We start from the raw sequence: 20899 nt of genomic DNA on the forward strand, positions 1-20899 counted from the left end.
AAATTCACCATTGGCTTTGGTTGGTTAAAGACGATTCTATCGCTGATTACTTTATTTTGTACAATGCCCCTCGTGCCCCGCGTCACCAGAAACTACTTGATTGATGGAAGTCTCAGACTAAAGTACTTGGTTTCTAAGATGGCATAACAGTCAGACGTCTTTGTCTTGTCTCGTCCCATGTATATATCTTTTATATATTTTTCTTTGCATTCTTTTTAATATTTTTCCTAAACCTCAACTTCAAAATACTCTCCTGCATCCCACCTCACCTTATGTGGTGTGGATCTGTTTATTTCCCTAAAGTATTTCTATTTACCTCCGAACTGGAATACCTCAACTGAAGCTAGCTAGCTACCAACTATCAGTCAGCTAACCACTGCTAGTGGTCATCAGCTTTAGCTCCGAAAGCTCTCATCAGTTCATACATCGCGTTTCAAACCAGAGCATACCGGACCTATTTTTCTCTCCATATCGCCGGATTCCTACTGCAAACTCTGAACCTTTTCATCTGATTCACCGCAGTTAGCTAACCGCAACCCAGTTTGACTACTCCTGGCTAACGTTAACCAAATCCGGAGCAAGCACCAACTAGCCTGGAGCTAGCCCATGCTAGACCCATCTCCCGGCTAGGGCTCCTGGGCTACTCCTAAAGCCCACTCCTCGGCTACAATATCCGGACCCCTTGTAATGCCGGTACGGGGAACCCTGCCGATCCTTCACGACTGGAATACCGACATAATCTGCCTGAGGATCCCAACAGGCCCCTCAGGCGCGACGTCCCCTGAAGGCCCGTTCTACTAACCGCGGCATGCTAGCTATATAGAGCATATTGGACTGTTAGCTGATCCATCGGCCAGTTTCTTGAACCACTTTACCCATTTTGCCAATTGGACTTGGACCCCTCTGGTACTTGGAACCCTACTAATCCCACGACTGGTCTATCGAAATCACTGCACAAGGAGGCAAAAACATACTTTCCCCCATCGCAACGTTCCTCTAAGGCCCTTATGCTAACGGCTATCTTGCTAGCCCCGGCCTGCTAACTGTCTGAATCGCTGTGTCCCCAGCCAGCCCAACCACTCACTGGACCCATACAATCACTTGGCTACGCATGCCTCTACCTAATATCAATATGCCTTGTCCATTACTGTCCTGGTTAGTGATTACTGTCTTATTTCACTGTAGAGCCTCTAGCCCTGCTCAATATGCCTTAACCAACCATGTTGTTCCACCTCCCACATATGCGATGACATCTCCTGGTTTAATCGACTCTAGAGACTATATCTCTCTCATCATTACTCAATGCCTAGGTTTACCTTCAATGTACTCTCTTCCTACCATACCTTTGTCTGTACATTATGCCTTGAATCTATGCTATCGTGTCCAGAAACCTGCTCCCTTTACTCTCTGTTCCAAACGTGCTAGACAGCCAGTTCTTATAGCCTTAGATTGGAAAGCTGCCACGGTCATCCCCCTCTTAAAAGGGGGAGACATTCTAGACCCAAACTGCTACAGACCTATATCTATTCTACCCTGCCTTTCTACGGTCTTTGAAAGCCAAGTTAACAAACAGATTACCGACCATTTCGAATCTCACCGTACCTTCTCCGCTATGCAATCTGGTTTCAGAGTTGGTCATGGGTGCACCTCAGCCATGCTCAAGGTCCTAAACGATATCATAACCGCTATTGATAAGAGACATTACTGTGCAGCCGTATTCATCGACCTGGCTAAGGCTTTCGACTCTGTCAATCACAACATTCTTATTGGTAGACTCAACAGCCTTAGTTTCTCAAATGATTGCCTCGCTTGGTTCACCAACTACTTCTCTGATAGAGTTCAGTATGTCAAATCGGAGGGCCTGTTGTCCGGACCTCTGGCAGTCTCTATGATGGGTTAAATTCTCGGGCCGACTCTCTTCTCTGTATACATCAATGATGTCGCTCTCGCTGCTGGTGATTCTCTGATCCACCTCTACGCAGACGACACCATTCTGTATACCTCTGGCCCTTCTTTGGACACCCTCCAGGTGAGCTTCAATGCCATACAACTCTCCTTCCGTGGCCTCCAACTGCTCTTAAATGCAAGTAAACTAAATGCATGCACTTCAACCGATCGCTGCTCGCACCTGCCCGCCCGTCCAGCATCACTACTCTGGACGGTTCTGATTTAGAATATGTGGACAACTACAAATACCTAGGTGTCTGGTTAGACTGTAAACTCACCTTCCAGACTTATCTTGGCCAGGTCGCAGTTGCAAATGAGAACTTCTTCTCAACTAGCCTACCTGGTTAAATAAAGGTGAGCAGTGGAAGAATTTAGTGTTGACAGGCTAAGATATGGGATCATGCCTCTGTTTATTACTTAATGTAATCATCCACAGAAAATAAATGTATTAATGTATCCATCATTGATTGCTTTTCATTTGCCAGTGAAAAAAGTACATATACAGTACATACATTTTAAAAACGTGACCAGGATAGCACAATAAAGTAAGAGACTAATTTCCATTGTGGTCTCATTCATCCCCTACTTTAAATGCATTTAGTGTCAAACTTAGCCTGCAAGCACTCATGGCAGTAGGCTAGATGGCAGTAGTGAGATCCAGATAATGTTTTTGAGTAATATCAATGCATGTTATACAGCAACCTGTTAGACTGTGTCTGCCTGCAGAACATTTCAGTTGGCTACGCGGTATACAATGCGTTTCATACTAAAATGTTGGTTATCGCAACAGTGATTCTGGTAAATAGATGGCCTATCTGGTTGTGTCTCGCGGTTCTGTCTGTCGTTGCTCAATGACGATGACCTTTGAACCGCGTTACCCAGAAAACACCGCGCTGTTGGCTTCAGTGGGTTAGAGTTGGCTGTTGTATCTGTTCTCCTACTAATCTTGGTTAAGATGTTGTCATACATTTAGCTCAGTTATTCTGAAATGCGTTGCTATCAGCACATATAAAGCATTCAAGTTCTCAGTCAGTCGTTCTTTCTACCGTGGTGTGTGTATGAGCGGCGTTGCCGACAAGAGAAATCCCGTGCTGGATTGTTGCGGAGGGCTGAATAACGTGGATTACAGTAAGGTACACGAGTGAGTGGGTGATACATATGGTACTCGTGTGTGCGCATGACATTCAGAGAGGGCAAAAATTGGGATGGTCTACTCAACAACTAAATATCGTTGATTTGTTGTCATTCGCCACACAAGTAACCCGTTTTAGACAAAGAATGTATCGAAACGAATGAATTGCCACACAACCGCTATAACGTGACATCGACCATTGTCTCTGTCATAGATAATAATGTTCAGTGCACACTGCGCAGTGTTGCATTCCGTGAGTGTATGTGAGATGTGACCGAGTTGGTTTAGCAACAACGCAGTGCATAACACGTTTTAGGTAGCAGGCTACAGTGTCGCCATGGTGTAGAGTCAAGCTGCTGGAGAGTTGTGGGTCTGACAGCTTATACAAATAATATTATAGCCTACTGCTTCTGAATATTGCTCAAGCCTGCATGGCTGGACCGTCTCTGGGTATCACTTTGCAACCTGGACTCCGGGGTTAGACGTAACATAGTAAGTCAGGGACACTCAAATTAGAATGAAATGTTAGATTTTGTAAGGTATGTATTAAAGGTACCGTTTATATTTTCTAAATGACAATTTGTACAATATGTTACACATTTTCAATACGTATGATATGTTACAAATTCCAATTTGTTGTGGCAAGGTGGCTAACATTAGCTGGGTTAAGGGAAGGGTTAACTAACATGCTAAGTAGTTGCAAAGTAGCTAAAAACTATTAAGTAGTTACTAAAATGCTAAAGTTGTCCATGATGAGATTTGAACATCCAACCTTTGGGTTGCTAGACGTTCACGTTATACCCTCACCCGTCCATCCCGAACAACCATCCTCCTGATGTTTGCATTATATTCCCACCCCGACCTTCTGTCTAAAGTAACCATATCAAACATAACATGTCATACTAATTTGAGGTCATGGATTTTTGTTTACAATGTTACGTCTTGCCTATGAGACCAGCCTGCACGTAAGCCTTTATTTATTTATTTATTTATTTTCCACCTTTATTTAACCAGGTAGGCCAGTTGAGAACAAGTTCTCATTTACAACTGCGACCTGGGCAAGATAAAAAGCAAAGCAGTGCAACAAAAACAACAGAGTTACACATGGGATAAACAAATGTACAGTCAATAACACAATCGAAAATCTGTATACAGTGTGTGCAAATGAGGTGAGGCAATAAATAGGCCATAGTGGTGAAGGTATTACAATTTAGCAATTAACACTGGAGTGCTATATGTGCAGATGAGGATGTGCAAGTATAAATACTGGTGTGCGAAAGAGCAGGAATAAACACATATGGGGATGAGGTAGGTTTAATGTCTACTTATAAACTGGCTACCTATTTAATCATTTAACCACTAGCCTCTTACATGATTAACAAAGGATTAGCCTACTGTCCTTCATAATACAATGGTTTTGAATCTTGTTAATGACTAACAATTGATATCTAGACTAATGCTTTACAAACAACCAGTGGATAAGAAATATCTGATGATGGTTTGGTTATAAGCAGACCTTGAACTGAAGTATTAGCCCACCTGCTTAAACCATCGTTTCCTACAACATGCTGGAAATGTAGGCTACATTTACTAGTGCAAATTATAGCGGGTGTTTAACAGAGTCAAACCAGTAACACGTGCTGGTGGGTACACATGGTCAACTGATGTACTGTAGGCTACTTAATTCCGTATCACCACAGAGTAGGCTTGGACATGACCAGTTCAAGTAGTTTGCTGGCCTTTTCAGGCTAGGTCATTGTGTCTATGTGGGGGCGTCAAAAGCTCTTTTCAAAATGAAAAATAAAGTGTTTGCCTTGTGGTAATGGAACTCAAAAATTGACTGAACCCTGGCCCCTCTCCTCCCCCATTCAAAGCCCAGTTCAAAGTCAGGTATGTCTAAAAACAACAAGTATCAGGTGAAGAAGGCACTATGCCTCAATGTGGGGAAACCCAAACAAGCAGCGACGTATGTTTGAATTGGAGGTGAACATGGTGTCACTACTCAGTCGTGCAAGGGTCTTGGGTTTGCAATAAAAAAAATATATATACAGTACCAGTCAAAAGTTTGGACACCTACTCATTCAATGTTTAAATTTTTTTTTTTTTTTAAAGTGTGTATATTAACTGGTGTGCCTTGTTAAATGTTAATTTGAGGAATTTATTTCCTTAGTGCATTTGAACCAATCAGTTGTGACAAGGTAGGGGTGGAATATAGTCGAGAGCCCTGTTTTGTAAAAGATCAAGTCCATATTATGGCAAGAACAGATCAAATAAGCAAAGAGAAATGACGGTCCGTCATTACTTTAAGACATGAAGGTCAGTCAATCCAGAAAATCTCAAGAACTTTGAAAGTGTCTTCAAGTGCAGTCGCTATGATGAAACTGGCTCTCATGAGGACCGCAACAGGTAAGGGAGACCCAGAGTTACAGTGAGGGGGAAAAGTATTTGATCCCCTGCTGATTCTGTACATTTGCCCACTGACAAACAAATGATCAGTCTATAATTTTGATGGTAGGTTTATTTAAAAATGTTAAAAATTGATTTGCATTTTTATAAGGGAAATAAGTATTTGACGCCCTATCAATCAAAGATTTCTGGCTCCCAGGTGTCTTTTATACAGGTAACGAGCTGAGATTAGGTGCACACTCTTAAAGGAAGTGCTCTTAATCTCAGTTTGTTACCTGTATAAAAGACACCTGTCCACAGAAGCAATCAATCAGATTCTAAACTCTCCACCATGGCCAAGACCAAAGAGCTCTCCAAGGATGTCAGGATCAAGATTGTAGATCTACACAAGGCTGGAATGGGCTACAAGACCATCGCCAAGCAGCTTAGTGAGAAGATGACAAGAGTTGGTGCGATTATTCGCAAATGGAAGAAACACAAAAGAACTGTCAATCTCCCTTGGCCTGGGGCTCCATGCAAGATCTCACCTCGTGGAGTTGCAATGATCATGAGAACGGTGACGAATCAGCCCAGAACTACACGGGGGGATCTTGTCAATGATCTCAAGGCAGCTGGGACCATAGTCACCAAGAAAACAATTGGTAACACACTACGCCGTGAAGGACTGAAATCATGCAGTACCCGTATATGTGCTCAAGAAAGCCAATCTACATGCCCGTCTGAAGTTTGCCAATGAACAATGATTCAGAGGACAACTGGGTGAAAGTGTTGTGGTCAGATGAGACCAAAATGGAGCTCTTTGGCATCAACTCAACTCGCAGTGTTTGGAGGAGGAGGAATGCTGCCTATGACCCCCAAGAACACCATCCCCACCGTCAAACATGGAGGTGGAAACATTATGATTTTGGGGTGTTTTTCTGCTAAGGGGACAGGACAACTTCACCGCATCAAAGGGACGATGGACGGGGCCATGTACTGTCAATTCTTGGGTGAGAACCTCCTTCCCTCAGCCAGGGCATTGAAAATGGGTCGTGGATGGGTATTCCAGCATGACAATGACCCAAAACACACGGCCAAGTCAACAAAGGAGTGGCTCAAGAAGAAGTACATTAAGGTCCTGGAGTGGCCTAGCCTGTCTCCAGACCTTAATCCCATAGAAAATCTGTGGAGGGAGCTGAAGGTTCGAGTTGCCAAACATCAGCCTCGAAACCTTAATGACTTGGAGAAGATCTGCAAAGAGGAGTGGGACAAAATCCCTCCTGAGATGTGTGCAAATCTGGTGGCCAACTACAAGAAACGTCTGACCTCTGTGATTGCCAACAAGGGTTTTGCCACCAAGTACTAAGTCATGTTTTGCAGAGGGGTCAAATACTTATTTCCCTCATTAAAATGCAAATCCATTTGTAACATTTTTGACATGCATTTTTCTGGATTTTTTTGTTGTTATTGTGTCTCTCACTGTTCAAATAAACCTACCATGCCACTACTAAAGGACATCAATAAGAAGAGACTTGCTTTGGCCAAGAAACACGATCGATGGACGTTAGAGCGGTGATAATCTGTCCTTTAGTCTGATGAGTCCAAATTTTAGATTTTTGCTTCTAATCGCCATATATTTTTGAGACGCAGAGTAGGTGAATGGATGATCTCTGCATGTGTGGTTTCCACCGAGATGCATGGAGGTGTGACGGGGTGCTTTGCTGGTGACACTGTCAGTGATTTATTTAGATCTCAAGACACACTTAACCAGCATTCTGCAACGATATGCCATCCCATCTGGTTTGGCTGCTTTTTCTTCACTCTGCAGTCCAACTCATCCCTAACCATCTCAATTGGGTTGAGGTCGGGTGATTGTGGATGCCGGGTGATTGTGGATGTCAGGTCATCAGATGCAGCACTCCATCACTCTCCTTCTTGGTTCAATAGCCCTTAGACAGCCTGAGGTGTGTTGGGTTATTGTCCTGTTGAAAAACAAATGATAGTCCCACTAAGCTCAAACCAGATGGGATGGCTTATTGCTGCAGAATGCTGTGGTAGCCATGCTGGTTAAGTGAGTCTTGAATTCTAAATAAATCACAGTGTCACCAGAATTGCACCTCCTCCATGCTTCACGGTCTGAACCACACATGCAGAGATCATCCGTTCACCAACTCTGCATCTCACAAAGATACGGAGGTTGGAACCAAAAATCTCAAATTTGGACTCCTCAGACCAAATTACACATTTTCATCGGTCTAATGTCCATTGCTCGTGTTTCACGGCTCAAGCAAGTCTACTTCTTATTAGTGTCCTTTAGTAGTGGTTTCTTTGCAGCAATTTCAACCATGAAGGCCTGATTCACACAGTCTCCTCTGAACAGTTGATGTTGAGATGTCTGTTACTTGAACTGAAGCATTTATTTGGGCTGCAATTTATGTGCCTGGTAACTCTAAGGAACTTATCATCTGCAGCAGAGGTAACTCTGGGTCTTCCTTTCCTGTGGCGGTCCTCATGAGAGCCAGTTTCATCATAGCACTTGATGATTTTTGCGACTGCACTTGAAGACACTTTCAAAGTTCAAGACATTTGCCAGATTGACTGACCATCGTGTTTTAAAACTTGTTCGGGATATGGGGCAGTATTCGGAAGTTTTGATGACTGAGGTGCCCGAAGTAAACTACCTGCTACTCAGGCCCAGAAGCTAGGATATGCATATGCATGGTAGTATTGGATATAAAACACTCTACAGGTTCTAAAAATGTTAAAGTCATGTCTCTGAGTATAACAGAACTGATTTGGCAGGCTAAAACCCAAGGACACTTTCTGTTGACCTGCCAGCCAATTCAAAGGTTAAGCTATTGAAAACAAAGACTTCCACCTCCCAAATTGCAGTTCCTATGTCTTCTACAAGATGTCAACAGTTGTACATGGTTTCAGGCTTGTATTCTGAAAAACCAACGAGGAATAGTTGTTTATCCTCACGGAGTCCTATGGCAAAACTAGTCTCCTTGCGTGCGAGCTTCGTTCTTTTCCTTTCCTATTGAAAGTAGTTAGCTCCGTATGAAATATGATTGTTTATTTAGATATTAGAGTACCTAATAATGGATTAGAAACGTAATTTGATTTGTTTGGACAAATTTTACTGGTAACTTTTGGAACTCCTATGTCTGCATTCTGAACGGGTGGATTACTGAACTCAATGTGGGATATAAAGAAGGAATTTATCGAACAAAACAACAATTTATTGTGTTCCTGGGACTCTTGTGATTGCGATCAGAGGAAGATCTTCAAAAGGTAAGTGACTTATTTTGTCGCTATATGGGATTTTGTGACGCCTGTGCTTGTTTGGATAATATGCTGTTGTGAGGCGCTGACCACAGATAATCAATTGCTATGCTGTCGCCGTAAAGCCTTTTTGAAATCCAACGATGCGGTTAGATTGTCAAGATTCTAAGCTAAAGAATCATGTTTGACACTTGTATTATCATGAATGTTTAATATTGCCTGTTTTGTATTTTGAATTTGGCACTCTGCAATTTCACCGGATGTTGTTGAGGTGGGTCGCTATCAGAACGCCTGCGCCAGAGAGGTTTTAAATTATGGACTGTTGTTAACCTTTGCTTATTTGAGCTGTTCTCAGTGTTGACAACTAATTTTCAGGGGAAGTTGCTAGAGGCAAGTCGATTTTTTTTGCTAAATGAAGTTGTGATATCATTGCGTGATGACGTCATTACGTAATAACGTAAAACTGCGTCATTATGTAGAATACACAACAACGTTACTCAAATTGACTGGCCATCACGGCAAAATATGATTTGACATTTTTTAGTTTAGATTTGTTTCTTTATTATCACATATTTTTATTTGTTAAAGTAATATAAACACAACACATTTTATATGATTTTTTTTATTTTTAAACACATTGAATTATTGAACAATTACATTTAATTTACTTAACTAGTAAACCTACACATTCTGAATTAATTATAGTTTAACCTGTCTAGGACACACATTCCGCTAGCGGAACCCCCCAACATTCCGCTGAAAATACTCAACTTTCACACATTAACAAGTCCAATACAGCAAATGGAAGATAAACATCTTGTTAATCTACCCATCGTGTCTGATTTTTAAAATGTTTTACAGCAAAAACACAACATATATTTATGTTAGATCCCCACCAAATCCAAAAAAACACACAGCCATTTTCCCAGCCAAAGATAGTTACAAAAGCAGAAATAGAGAGAAAATTAATCACTAACCTTTGATAATCTTCATCAGATGACACTCATAGGACATCATGTTACACAATACATTTATTTTTTGTTCGATAATGTGCATATTTACATCCACAAATCTCGGTTTACGTTGGCGCCATGTTCAGTAATGCCTCCAAAATATCCAGAGTGATTACAGAGAGCCACGTCATATAACAGAAATACTCATCATAACCTTTGACGAAAGATACATGTTTTACATATGATTAAAGATACACTTAATGCAACCGCTGTGTCAGATTTTTTAAAAACTTTACGGAAAAAGCATACCATGCAATAATCTGAGACGGCGCTCAGAGGTACAGAATATTTCTCCGCCATGTTGGAGTCAACAGAAATACGAAATTACATCATAAATATTCCCTTACCTTTGATGTTTCATCAGAATGCAGTGCCAGGAATCCTAGTTCCGCAATAAATCGTTGTTTTGTTTGATAATGTCCATTAATAGTGTCCAAAGTAAAAATGCTGCCCTCTATCCTTAAACGTTCAGCAGTGTATTGGTAGTTCGTTAACATGGTACCTAACTGATCAACAATTAGAGGTACAAGCTAATAACAAGGTATGCTATGGTATTGAACAAGCAACTTAACTCAAATAATGATGTGTGCGCTAGGCATCTCTCTCCAGGTTGTTGTGCTTTCTGGCTGGCTAGCTGCTCGGTGGTTTCCTCCAAATATTTCCACTGTTCTCGCTTACACTGCAGTGCACACTGCCACATCAGCTGTGTCTCCGCCAGTTCCAGAAAGTCCAATCCTTGCATACGTACTGTAAGTATGATGAACATGATCATAGATCGGCAATGAAATCCTCTTCATCTTCACTGTCCAACTGCATTGTCACGGAGCTAGAACCAGCAGAAGAGGATGGAGTGCCCTTTAAGCTGTGTGCTGCTGTGGTGCCAAACTGCTGCAGAACTTCACTTGGTAGTTTATGCTGGTAACAGGTATCACCAGCCAGCTTCAGTCCATACCGCACCGGGAGTATGGAGTTGAGTGTGCAGTGACATTCTATTTCTTAACTTTGACTTGACCACACTCATTTGGTTGAACAGCCATTCAACCTTCGCATTTGGGTTTGAGAAGGAGAGGGCAGCGGGTGCAGCTTTGCACAGTTCTTCAAATGGATTTGACCCGGAAGAGTCTGTGTAGTTATTCACTTCACTCCAAAACTCGACTGAGTCCCACCTAAACATTTCATTGGGAAACAATTGTATCAATTGTTTGGGGCTGGTACCCCAGTAACTCAACTACTTTAATAATTTCAGTGGTGCCTTTATTGTGCTTTAGCGTTTCCTTAACACTGAACAAGGCCATGTCTTGCAAGGCTTCTAGGATGTCTGGGAGCCTTGCTTGCAGCTCCTTGCTTAAAGCAACAATGTAGTTGATGCACTCTCTCCAAATGACCTTTTCGTCCTCTGGTGCAAGACTGAGTTGGTACACCGTGCTCTCAAAAAGGTACCCAAGGTATGGTGATGGACTGAGATGTCCATCAATGGCATCCTTCAACACAATCAGTTTTTCCGTAGGGTTGACTACTCTGCTGCAAATTGATGTTAAGAGGTGTACCAGATTGTCCAAAAGCTTGACAGGATCTGTTTGCTCTCCCTCAAATTACTTTACTGCAACTTGTATGTCAGACAAGATTGATTTAAAGAATGTCAGGTAGACATATTTGGTCTTGCACATGGCATGGAGCACATCCGTCATGCAGAGCAATGCTCACTGGCCTTGGTCAACTCAAAGTGGAGTTTCACGTATTCCCACTGGCTTAATATACGAGTTACCGCAGGCTCAATCGATAGCCAACGTGTGGCACACACTTTGGTGATCTGCAGGGGTTTCTGGCCACAATTAATGGTGGCATACACTGCTTTGTACACCTCACATCGTTTTGGGGAAATCGAAAACCAGTTGCCCCCCGGCCCGCAACAGGAGTCGCTAGTGCGCGATGAGGCAAGGATATCCCGGGCCAAACCCTCCCTAACCCGGACGACGCTAGGGCAATTGTGCGCCGCCCCACGGACCTCCCGGTCGCGGCCGGCTGCGACAGAGCCTGGGCGCGAACCCAGAGTCTCTGGTGGCCCTAGACCACAGCGCCACCCGGGAGGCCCCCAAGATCCTCTTTTTTAAGGTTACACTTCTCAAGAAACTCAACTACCGCTTTTGCTATTGATCTGGCATCGCCCCCTGCCCCTCCCCCTCCAATTCAACCAGCCTGAGAAATGTGGTTATTTTTATTATTTTATTTTTTATTTATTTTTGTTATTTTTTTTTTTTAGCACTGAAATACCAAATCCCCACACCCAGGTATTTCGAGACACTGACTTCAGTGGACTCATCCAAAAGGAGACTGAACTTCTCATCCCCCACATCTGATGTTACCCTTTTGAGAAAATAAAGAGCCAGTACTCCCCTAATCATTTCTGTGTGCTTGGTGCGGTGCATTTGGAAGTTTGTTGCTGCCACAGAATCTGAAAAGGCAGATTTGCAAGCCATACCTAAATGGTCACATGCTAGCAGCGAACAATGCTCCGCAATGGCCATTGCCATAGTAGCTTCTGTGCTTTTGCAGTTATCCACTTTCTTAACCAACTGGTAATGTAGACTGCGTTGTGGGGTTGTACGGTTTTGATTTATTTATATGCTTTGCTGTAGCACAATGTTTTTTGATGTCATACATTTTTGCAAGTACATCTGATTTGCAGTACGCACGGTATGCCCGACAATCATCCCCAATTACTGGCTTCAGCCACCCTTTAAATTCAGGTACAGTACAGACTCTTTTGATTGACACATGTTGGTTGATGTAAGTTCTGTTCAAGATCAAACATTTGTGACCAACTAAACGCAAAAAAAGAAACATCTCACTCACTGTCAACTGTTTATTTTCAGCAAACTTAACGTGTGTAAATATATGTATGAACATAAGATTCAACAACTGAGACATAAACTGAACAAGTTCCACAGATATGTGACTAACAGAAACGGAAAAATGTGTCCCTGAACAAAGGGGCGCGGTCAAAATCGAAAGTAACAGTCAGTATCTGGTGTGGCCACCAGCTGCATTAACCTCTCTGGGATATGTGGGATGCTAGCGTCTCACCTGGCCAAAAGCCAGTGAAAATGAAGAGCGCCATGTCAGGTTTCAAAAAGGCTTTTTGGCGAAAGCAAACAATGCTATTATCTGAGGATAGCACCCCAATAAACACAGACAGAAAAGCATATTTTAACCCTGCAGGCTCGACACAAAAGTCAGAAATAAAGATATAATTCATGCCTTACGAGCTTCTTTTGTTGGCACTCCAATATGTCCCATAAACATGTCCCACAAATGGTCCTTTTGTTTGATTAATTATGTCGATATATATCCAAAATGTCCATTTGGCGCGTTTGATCCAGAAAAACACCGGTTTCAACTTGCGCAACGTGACTACAAATATCTCAAAAGTTACCTGTAAAACTTTGCCAAAACATTTCAAACTACTTTTGTAATAGAACTTTAGGTATATTTTTACGTAAATAATTGATAAATTGAAGACTGGATGATCTGTGTTCAATACAGTAGGAAAACAAACTGTAGCTAGCTTTCAGGCCACCCACCTCGAACAAAGAGTCCTCTTCACTCTAGCCTCATTCTGAACAGTGACACTTCTTCATTGCACAAAGGAAAAACGTCAACCAATTTCTAAAGACTGTTGACATCCAGTGGAAGCGATAGGAACTGCAAGAAATCTGGATTCCCAATGAAAAGCCATTGAAAAGAGTGACTTTAGTAGACTAAAGAGAGGCATATTATTAGTAGACTATCTTATCTTCTGGGGATGAGTAGCAGGCAGTTTAATCTGGGCACGCTTTTATCCAAAATTCCGAATGCTGCCCCCTATCCTAGAGAAGTTAACTACTGCAGTGCATCTCCTCATTTACTGCACCAGATTTGCCAGTTATTGCTGTGAGATGTTACGCTAGTCTTCCACCAAGGAACCTGCAAATTCCCGGACATTTCTGGGGGGAATGGCCCTAACCCTCACCCTCTGATCCAACAGGTCCCAGACGTGCTTAATGGGATTGAGATCCGGGCTCTTCGCTGAACACTGACATGCCTGTCTTGCAGGAAATCACGCACAGAATGAGCAGTATGGCTGGTGGCATTGTCATGCTGGAGGGTAATGTCAGGATGAGCCTGCAGGAAGGGTACCACATGAGGGAGGAGGATGTCTTCCCTGTAACGCACAGTATTGAGATTGCCTGCAATGACAACAAGCTCAGTCTGATGATGCTGTGACACACCGCCCCAGACCATGATTGACCCTCCATCTCCAAATCGATCCCGCTCCAGAGTACAGGCCTCGGTTTAACGCACGTTCCTTCGACAATAAACGCGAATCCGACAATCACCCCTGGTGAGACACAACCGCGACCCGTCAGTGAAGAGCACTTTTTGCCAGTTCTGTCTGGTCCAGCAATGGTGGGTTTGTGCCCGGAGGTGACGTTGTTGCCGGTGATGTCTGGTGAGGACCTGCCTTACAACAGGCCTACACGCCCTCAGTCCAGCCTCTCCAGCCTCTCTCTGCCTATTGCGGAAAGTCTGGGACTGATGGAAGGATTGTGCATTCCTGGTGTAACTCGGGCAGTTGTTGCCATCCTGTACCTGTCCTGCAGCTGTGACGTTCGTATGTACCGAACCTGTACAGGTGTCGTTACATGTAGTCTGCCACTGCGAGGACGATCAGCTGTCCATCCTGTCTCCCTGTAGCTCTGTCTTAGGCAATATATTGCAATATATATATATTGCTCTGGCCATATCTGCAGTCCTTATGCCTCCTTGCAGCATGCCTAAGGCACGTTCATACAGATGAGCAGGGACCCTGGGCATCTTTCTTTTGGTGTTTTTCAGACTCAGTAGAAAGGCCTCTTTTTAGTGTCCTAACTGTGACCTTAACTGACCTTAAGCTGTGAGTGTCTTAATGACCGTTCCACAGGTGCATGTTCATTAATTGTTTGTGGTTCATTGAACAAGCAGCGTTTAAACCCTTTACAATGAAGATCTGTGAAGTTATTTTGATTTTTACCAATTATCATTGAGAGACAGGGTCCTGAAAAGGGGACATTCCTTTTTCTTCTGAGTTTATATTCATTGGGTTTGTCTCGTTGAACGCCTACAATCTTGCTGCTGCCGTCAGCCAACAATGATTTGCAATTTGCTGAAATTGCTGCTGGCCTGCTTCTGCCTGTGCACGAGCTGAGCGCCTGCTGCTGACATTACTCTCAATGCACTTTTGCAGCCAGGCAGTTGTGTTGTGAGTGTTTGACAAAGAAAATCGTTTTTGTGTCATTTAGAGGGAAATTGTGTGCATTTTAGCATTTGAGTAACTTTTCAAAAGTTCCTAAAGGTTCCAAATACATTTTTAAAAATGGCTAAGTTGTTATCACTGGGCCTGTTCTTGCCATAATATGGACTTGGTCTTTTAACAAATTGGGTATACCACCCCTACCTTATCACAACGCATATGATTGGCTCAAATGCATTAAGTGTAAAGAAATTCCTCAAATTAACTTTCAACAAGGCACACCTGTTAATTGAAATGTTTTCCAGGTGACTACCTCATGAAGCTGGTTGAGAGAATGCCAAGAGTGTGCAATGCTGTCATCAAGGCAAAGGGTGGCTATTTTGAAGAATCTCAAATATAAAATATGTTTTTATTAACACTTTTTTGGTTACCACATGATTCCAATTGTGTTATTTCATAGTTGTTATGTCTTCACTATGATTCTACAATGTAGAAAATAGTAAAAATAAAGAAAAACCCTTGAATGATTAGGTGTGTCCAAACTTTTGACTGGTACTGTATATTATTGTCACATACACCGGATAGGTGCAGTGAAATGTGTTTTACAGGGTCAGCCATAGTAGGACGGTGCCCCTGGAGAAAATTAGGGTTAAGTGCCTTGCTCAAGGGCGCATTGACAGATGTACCCTTATGTACTGGCCCAATGCTCTAACCGCTAGGCTACCTGCTGCCCTATAAATATTCTGCATAAAGCTGTGAATGATATCCAAAATTGATCACATTAGTCATACTGAAATACTATTTAACACTCTGACCGAATTAAAATACCTACAGTTCATTTTCCCATCTAGAAAAGGCCTACAACTCTGTTAATATACTCAAAGAAAACCTCTAGGCACTCATCAGTAAAAAAAACTCCAAAGGTCAAAGTTAAACTGTCTTTTGAACTTTGACATAGAATTCTATTTCTGTGCTTCTGATATTTCTCTGTTTCTATGTCTGTCAGGTGGACATGTCAGTAATGGAGGATGTTCTGAAGCACATAGACGTTTATGACCCCAGGTTCTGTGTTGCTGTCATCGCCATCATCTTCAACCCTTTCTTCTGGAATGTGGTGAGTAATCAAAGCATATATGTAAAATTCATAGACATGATTTCCATTCAAAATTAATATTGATGACTAATGAGTAGCCGATGCATAGAAATAAAATTAATAGAATGGACCTTCACATTCAAATGTTTAATGGCTGTTCTGGCGTAATTCTATTTATCATATAACTAGAGTGCAGTGTTTCCCAACTCCGGTCCTCGAGTACCTCAAACAGTACATATTGAAAATTCAATTAAAGTTTATTCGTCGCATACACACTTTAACAGATGTATTACAGTTGAAGTCGGAAGTTTACATACACCTTAGCCAAATGCGTTTAAACTCAGTTTTTCACAATTCCTGACATTTAATCCTAGTAAAAAAAATCCCCTGTCTTGGGTCAGTTAGGATCACAACTTTATTTTAAGAATGTGAAATGTCAGAATAATAGTAGAGAGAATTATTTATTTCAGTTTTTAGTTCTTTCATCTAGTTCCCAGTGGGTCAGAAGTGTACATACACTCAATTAGTATTTGGTAGCATTGCCTTTAAATGGTTTCACTTGGGTCAAACGTTTTGGGTAGCCTTCCATAAGCATCCCACATTAAGTTGGGTGAATTTGGGTCCATTCCTCCTGACAGAGTTGGTGTAACTGAGTCAGGTTTGTAGGCCTCCTTGCTCGCACATGCTTTTTCAGTTCTGCCAACAAATGTTCTATAGGATTGAGGTCAGGGCTTTGTGATGGCCATGCCAATACCTTGACTTTGTTGCCCTTAAGCCATTTTGCCACAACTTTGAAAGTATGCTTGGGGTCATTGTCCATTTGGAAGACCCATTTGTGACCAAGCTTTAACTTCCTGACTGATGTCTTGAGATGTTGCTTTAATATATCCACATAATTTTCCATCATCATGATGCCATCTATTTTGTGAAGTGCACCAGTCCCTCCTGCAGCAAAGCACCCCCACAACATGATGCTGCCACTTCCGTGCTTCATGGTTGGGATGGTAATCTTTGGCTTGCAAGCCTCCCCCTTATTCTTCCAAACATAACGATGGTCATTATGGCTAAACGGTTCTATTTTTGTTTCATCAGACCAGAGGACAAAAAGTACGATCTTTGTCCCCATGTGCAGTTGCAAACCGTACTTTGTACTGGTTTCCTCCAGCATCTTCACAAGGTCCTTTGTTGCTGTTCTGGGATTGATTTGCATTTTTCGCACCAAAGTACATTCATCTCTAGGAGACAGAACGCGTCTCCTTCCTGAGCGGTATGACGGCTGCGTGATCCCATGGTGTTTATACTTGCATACTATTGTTTGTACAGATGAACGTGGTACCTTCAGGCGTTAGGAAATTGCTCCCAAGGATGAACCAGACTTGTGGAGGTCTACAATTGTTTTTCTGGGGTCTTGGCTGATTTCTTTTAATTTTCCCATGATGTCAAGCAAAGAGGCACTGAGTTTGATGGTAGGCCTTGAAATACATCCACAGGTACACCTCCAATTGACTCAAATTATGTCAATTAGGCCTATCAGAAGCTTCATGACATAATTTTCTGGAATTTTCCAAGCTGTTTAAAGGCACAGTCAATTTACTGTATGTAAACTTCTGACTCACTGGAATTGTGATACAGTGAATTATAAGTGAAATAATCTGTCTGTAAACAATTGTTGGAAAAATATCTTATCATGCAACCAACTTGCCAAAACTATAGTTTGCTAATAAGAAATTTGTGGAGTTGTTGAAAAACGAGTTTTAATGATTCCAACATAAGTGTATGTAAACTTCCGACTTCAACTGTATGTGCGAGTGGATTCTCGGCCCTCACTATCATGCCAACGAAATACAGGCACAGACTGTGTGGAAAATAATTTAAGACTGAGACTCTCTCCAATACAACCCAACATCCTTTCAAGCACACCCTTCTCATTAACCTGTGGTGAGTTTTTCAGTTTCTGATGAACAAATAAGGTTTTATATGTAAGATGGCTAAATAAAGATAAACATTTTCATCAGCCTTATGGAGCCTGGAAAAATGGGAGTTCTCTAACTGCCCTCCCAGTGAAGGAAGGGCACCCTGTGTGAAACTTTTTTTTTTTTTTCAGATTTTCACTTTCAAGATTCTTAGTTTAAAAAAATTTAAAAAATAATTTAACCAACACAAAAAAAATGCAATACCTGGTTTGCGTATCCATTGTTGCCTCAGTTAGCATTTACATTTTAGCGTATGATATCTACCAGTATTTTCTACCCTACCGGCTACCCATGTAATTTTTCGTATACCTCCACTAAACTACTTTGATTCGCATCAAAAAAGTGGGTATACGGCTTATACCTGCGTATACCTTCCACTACACTACTGGCCCTTTGTGGTTTGCAAAAAGTGCACTTCCCTACATGAGTGAGCTAGTATTATGCTTACTATCCTTTCAGAATCACGAACCCGTCGCACAGTGAAGGGCTATAGGTTTGCCACTGTGCAAATATGTCTATAATACATATAAAGACTGTTAAGAGATTGTTTCAAGAAAGGAGTGTATATATTTGGCCTGGCGAATCGGTTTTATGCTCTGACTGAATGGAAGCTGATAATTCTGACTAGAAGAAATGATGAGTCTTCACTATCGAGACCGAGTCAAAGGTATCCGACACCGAGACAAGAATGTAGTCTGGAGACCACTCCCTAGTACTTCAACACTGATTCTGTCCATAGCTGTATACCAGCCTCTCCCAACTTCTCTCTGTTACTCGACTGTTTTTTCCTGCCCCTCCTCTCTTTGCTCTGTTCTTCTCCCTCTATTTCTCCCAACCCATTTCTTTCACAGTTCCTCAGTTTTACATATCAAAGCAATCAGCGTTGGAAGTTAATTCAATGAAACGGAACAAATTGTTAGTTGTCTATTGGATAACATGCTGAAAGAAGTCATCTGTTTTTAAGGCCATGCCTTCAACACATTTGCAGAGACCGAGGATCTACCGAGGATCTGCCCCAGGTTTAGGAGGACAACATGACACGTTTATCTGGGCTGGTTATGCAAATGCACGCCCTTAACATGCATTATCAGCTGGTTATATAACGCTTTTATCTTTTAGACTCAGATGTAATTTTGAAACACCAAAACAATATTGATTTCCCCCGTCAACTGGTTGATAACAATAACACTTGGCACACTAAACGTCATGAAAGAGGTCATAGTTTGTCGGCATTTGTTTTGCAGCAACTAGTGGTATTCTTCTAATAGTAGAGTGGAGAGAATTGGGCTAGCAGCACCAAGCCTGAGTGGTCTCTGAAGTTTACAGCCAGTTCTTCAGGTCTTTTTTTTTTCTGTGAGGGTTACTCAGATCTTTTTTTGCCAGTCATTCATATCTGTTGTTCAGAAAATCTTAACACATGAAACAAAGTCAGCAAAACTCTCACCATAAGTAGAGACTAAGGGAGACAGAGGTAGAGAAATATAAACCAACTTGAGATGTTCTGACTGTGATAGACCAGTATAGAATTCTATTGAATTGGTACAGCATGTGTCCTCTCTCTCTCTGTGAGAATAACCTAAAAGCATTCAAGTGGGTCTGCGGGAAAGGGGAAAACTATATTCAATAGAGGCTATTCAATAGATCTTTTTATATAATTTCAGAGGAAAGGGTAGAGCTTCTTTTCACAAACATCTTACCCAACCTTTCTTTAGCCTATAAATGTCCACTGGCCTTTAATTGAAAGCAAAATATTCTAAGCACTTGTAAAAATTGTGAATGTACATGGAGGATTTGACACCTGTATAGGGTTTGTTTGAATACCCTTTGGCTGTTGCCTTAGTGTATATCATTTGCTGAGTGCACAAAATATTAGGAACACCTTCCTAATATTGAGTTGGACCCCCTTTTTCCCCCCGAACCACCTCAATTCGTCGAGGCATGGACTCTACAAGGTGTCGAATGTGTTTCACAGTTAGTACATTGTTGTAGTCAGACATGAGTTAGCTAGTCCCACCATAGCTGCGTCCAATATTTATTTGTGCCCCAGACATGGGTTGCAAACCATAGACTTGAGACAAGTTTGTGTGTTCTAGCTGTGCAGAGAAGGGAAGTGAGCTCAGTGAGATATTTCAGCGCTGGTCCTCAATGGCTGTGTCCATTTACTCTTGGTTTTCGTTCTTTTTAATCAGTGATTTGATAATGACCTGAGTAACTAGGTGTGTACTCAAGGCAGTCACTATGACCATAATTGATCATTGCAGAGGAGAAATGATAGTTAGCAGGTTGGTGGTTCATGAGATTTGAGTTGTGTAGCAGCTCAGCCTCAAGGTCTGGACAGGACTGTGTGCCCGCCCTACCCCTTACGTTCCTCTGCAGCGGGCTCAGTCAGCCATGTTGACATTGAGGTAATGGCAGGGTCAGCCTGTCCCTCTTCTTCCTTCTTATCTCTCTGACTCTATGGCTAGCTGGTGGCGCTAACGTCAACCAGATTACACAATACTGATTACACTCTCTCACAACCTCTATTTTTTATCGTCTGAGATTACCATAGATTGGAAAGTTGCCGCGGTCATCCCCTTCTTCAAAGGGGGAGACACTCTAGACCCAAACTGCTACAGACTTATATCTATCCTACCCTGCCATTCTAAGGTATTCAAAAGCCACGTTAACAAACAGATTACCGACCAGTTTGAATCCCACCGTAACTACTCCGCTATGCAATCTGGTTTCAGAGCTGGTCATGGGTGCACCTCAGCCACGCTCAAGGTCCTAAATGATATCATAACCTCCACCGATAAAAAG

At 42.0% G+C, this 20899-nt stretch overlaps 1 protein-coding gene across 9 annotated transcripts in view; it reads left to right on the plus strand.

The window, feature by feature from the left end:
• Positions 1-2812: 2812 nt before the first annotated feature.
• Positions 2813-20899, plus strand: part of pemt (phosphatidylethanolamine N-methyltransferase) — a 79445-nt gene continuing 61358 nt past the window's right edge. For 2 of the 9 annotated variants that reach the window (XM_024386584.2, XM_024386585.2), the window contains exons 1-2: positions 2819-3080; positions 16038-16145. In XM_024386584.2, coding sequence (XP_024242352.1) covers positions 3006-3080; positions 16038-16145 — 183 coding nt within the window. In that variant the 5' untranslated portion in view covers positions 2819-3005. Of the gene's footprint in view, positions 3089-3464; positions 3572-16037; positions 16146-20899 lie in introns of those variants that run through there. The other 7 variants (XM_024386587.2, XM_024386586.2, XM_024386583.2 and 4 more) reach the window with 7 other exon arrangements.

Source organism: Oncorhynchus tshawytscha, linkage group LG24, assembly GCF_018296145.1.
Source record: "Oncorhynchus tshawytscha isolate Ot180627B linkage group LG24, Otsh_v2.0, whole genome shotgun sequence".
Lineage (NCBI taxonomy): Eukaryota > Metazoa > Chordata > Actinopteri > Salmoniformes > Salmonidae > Oncorhynchus > Oncorhynchus tshawytscha.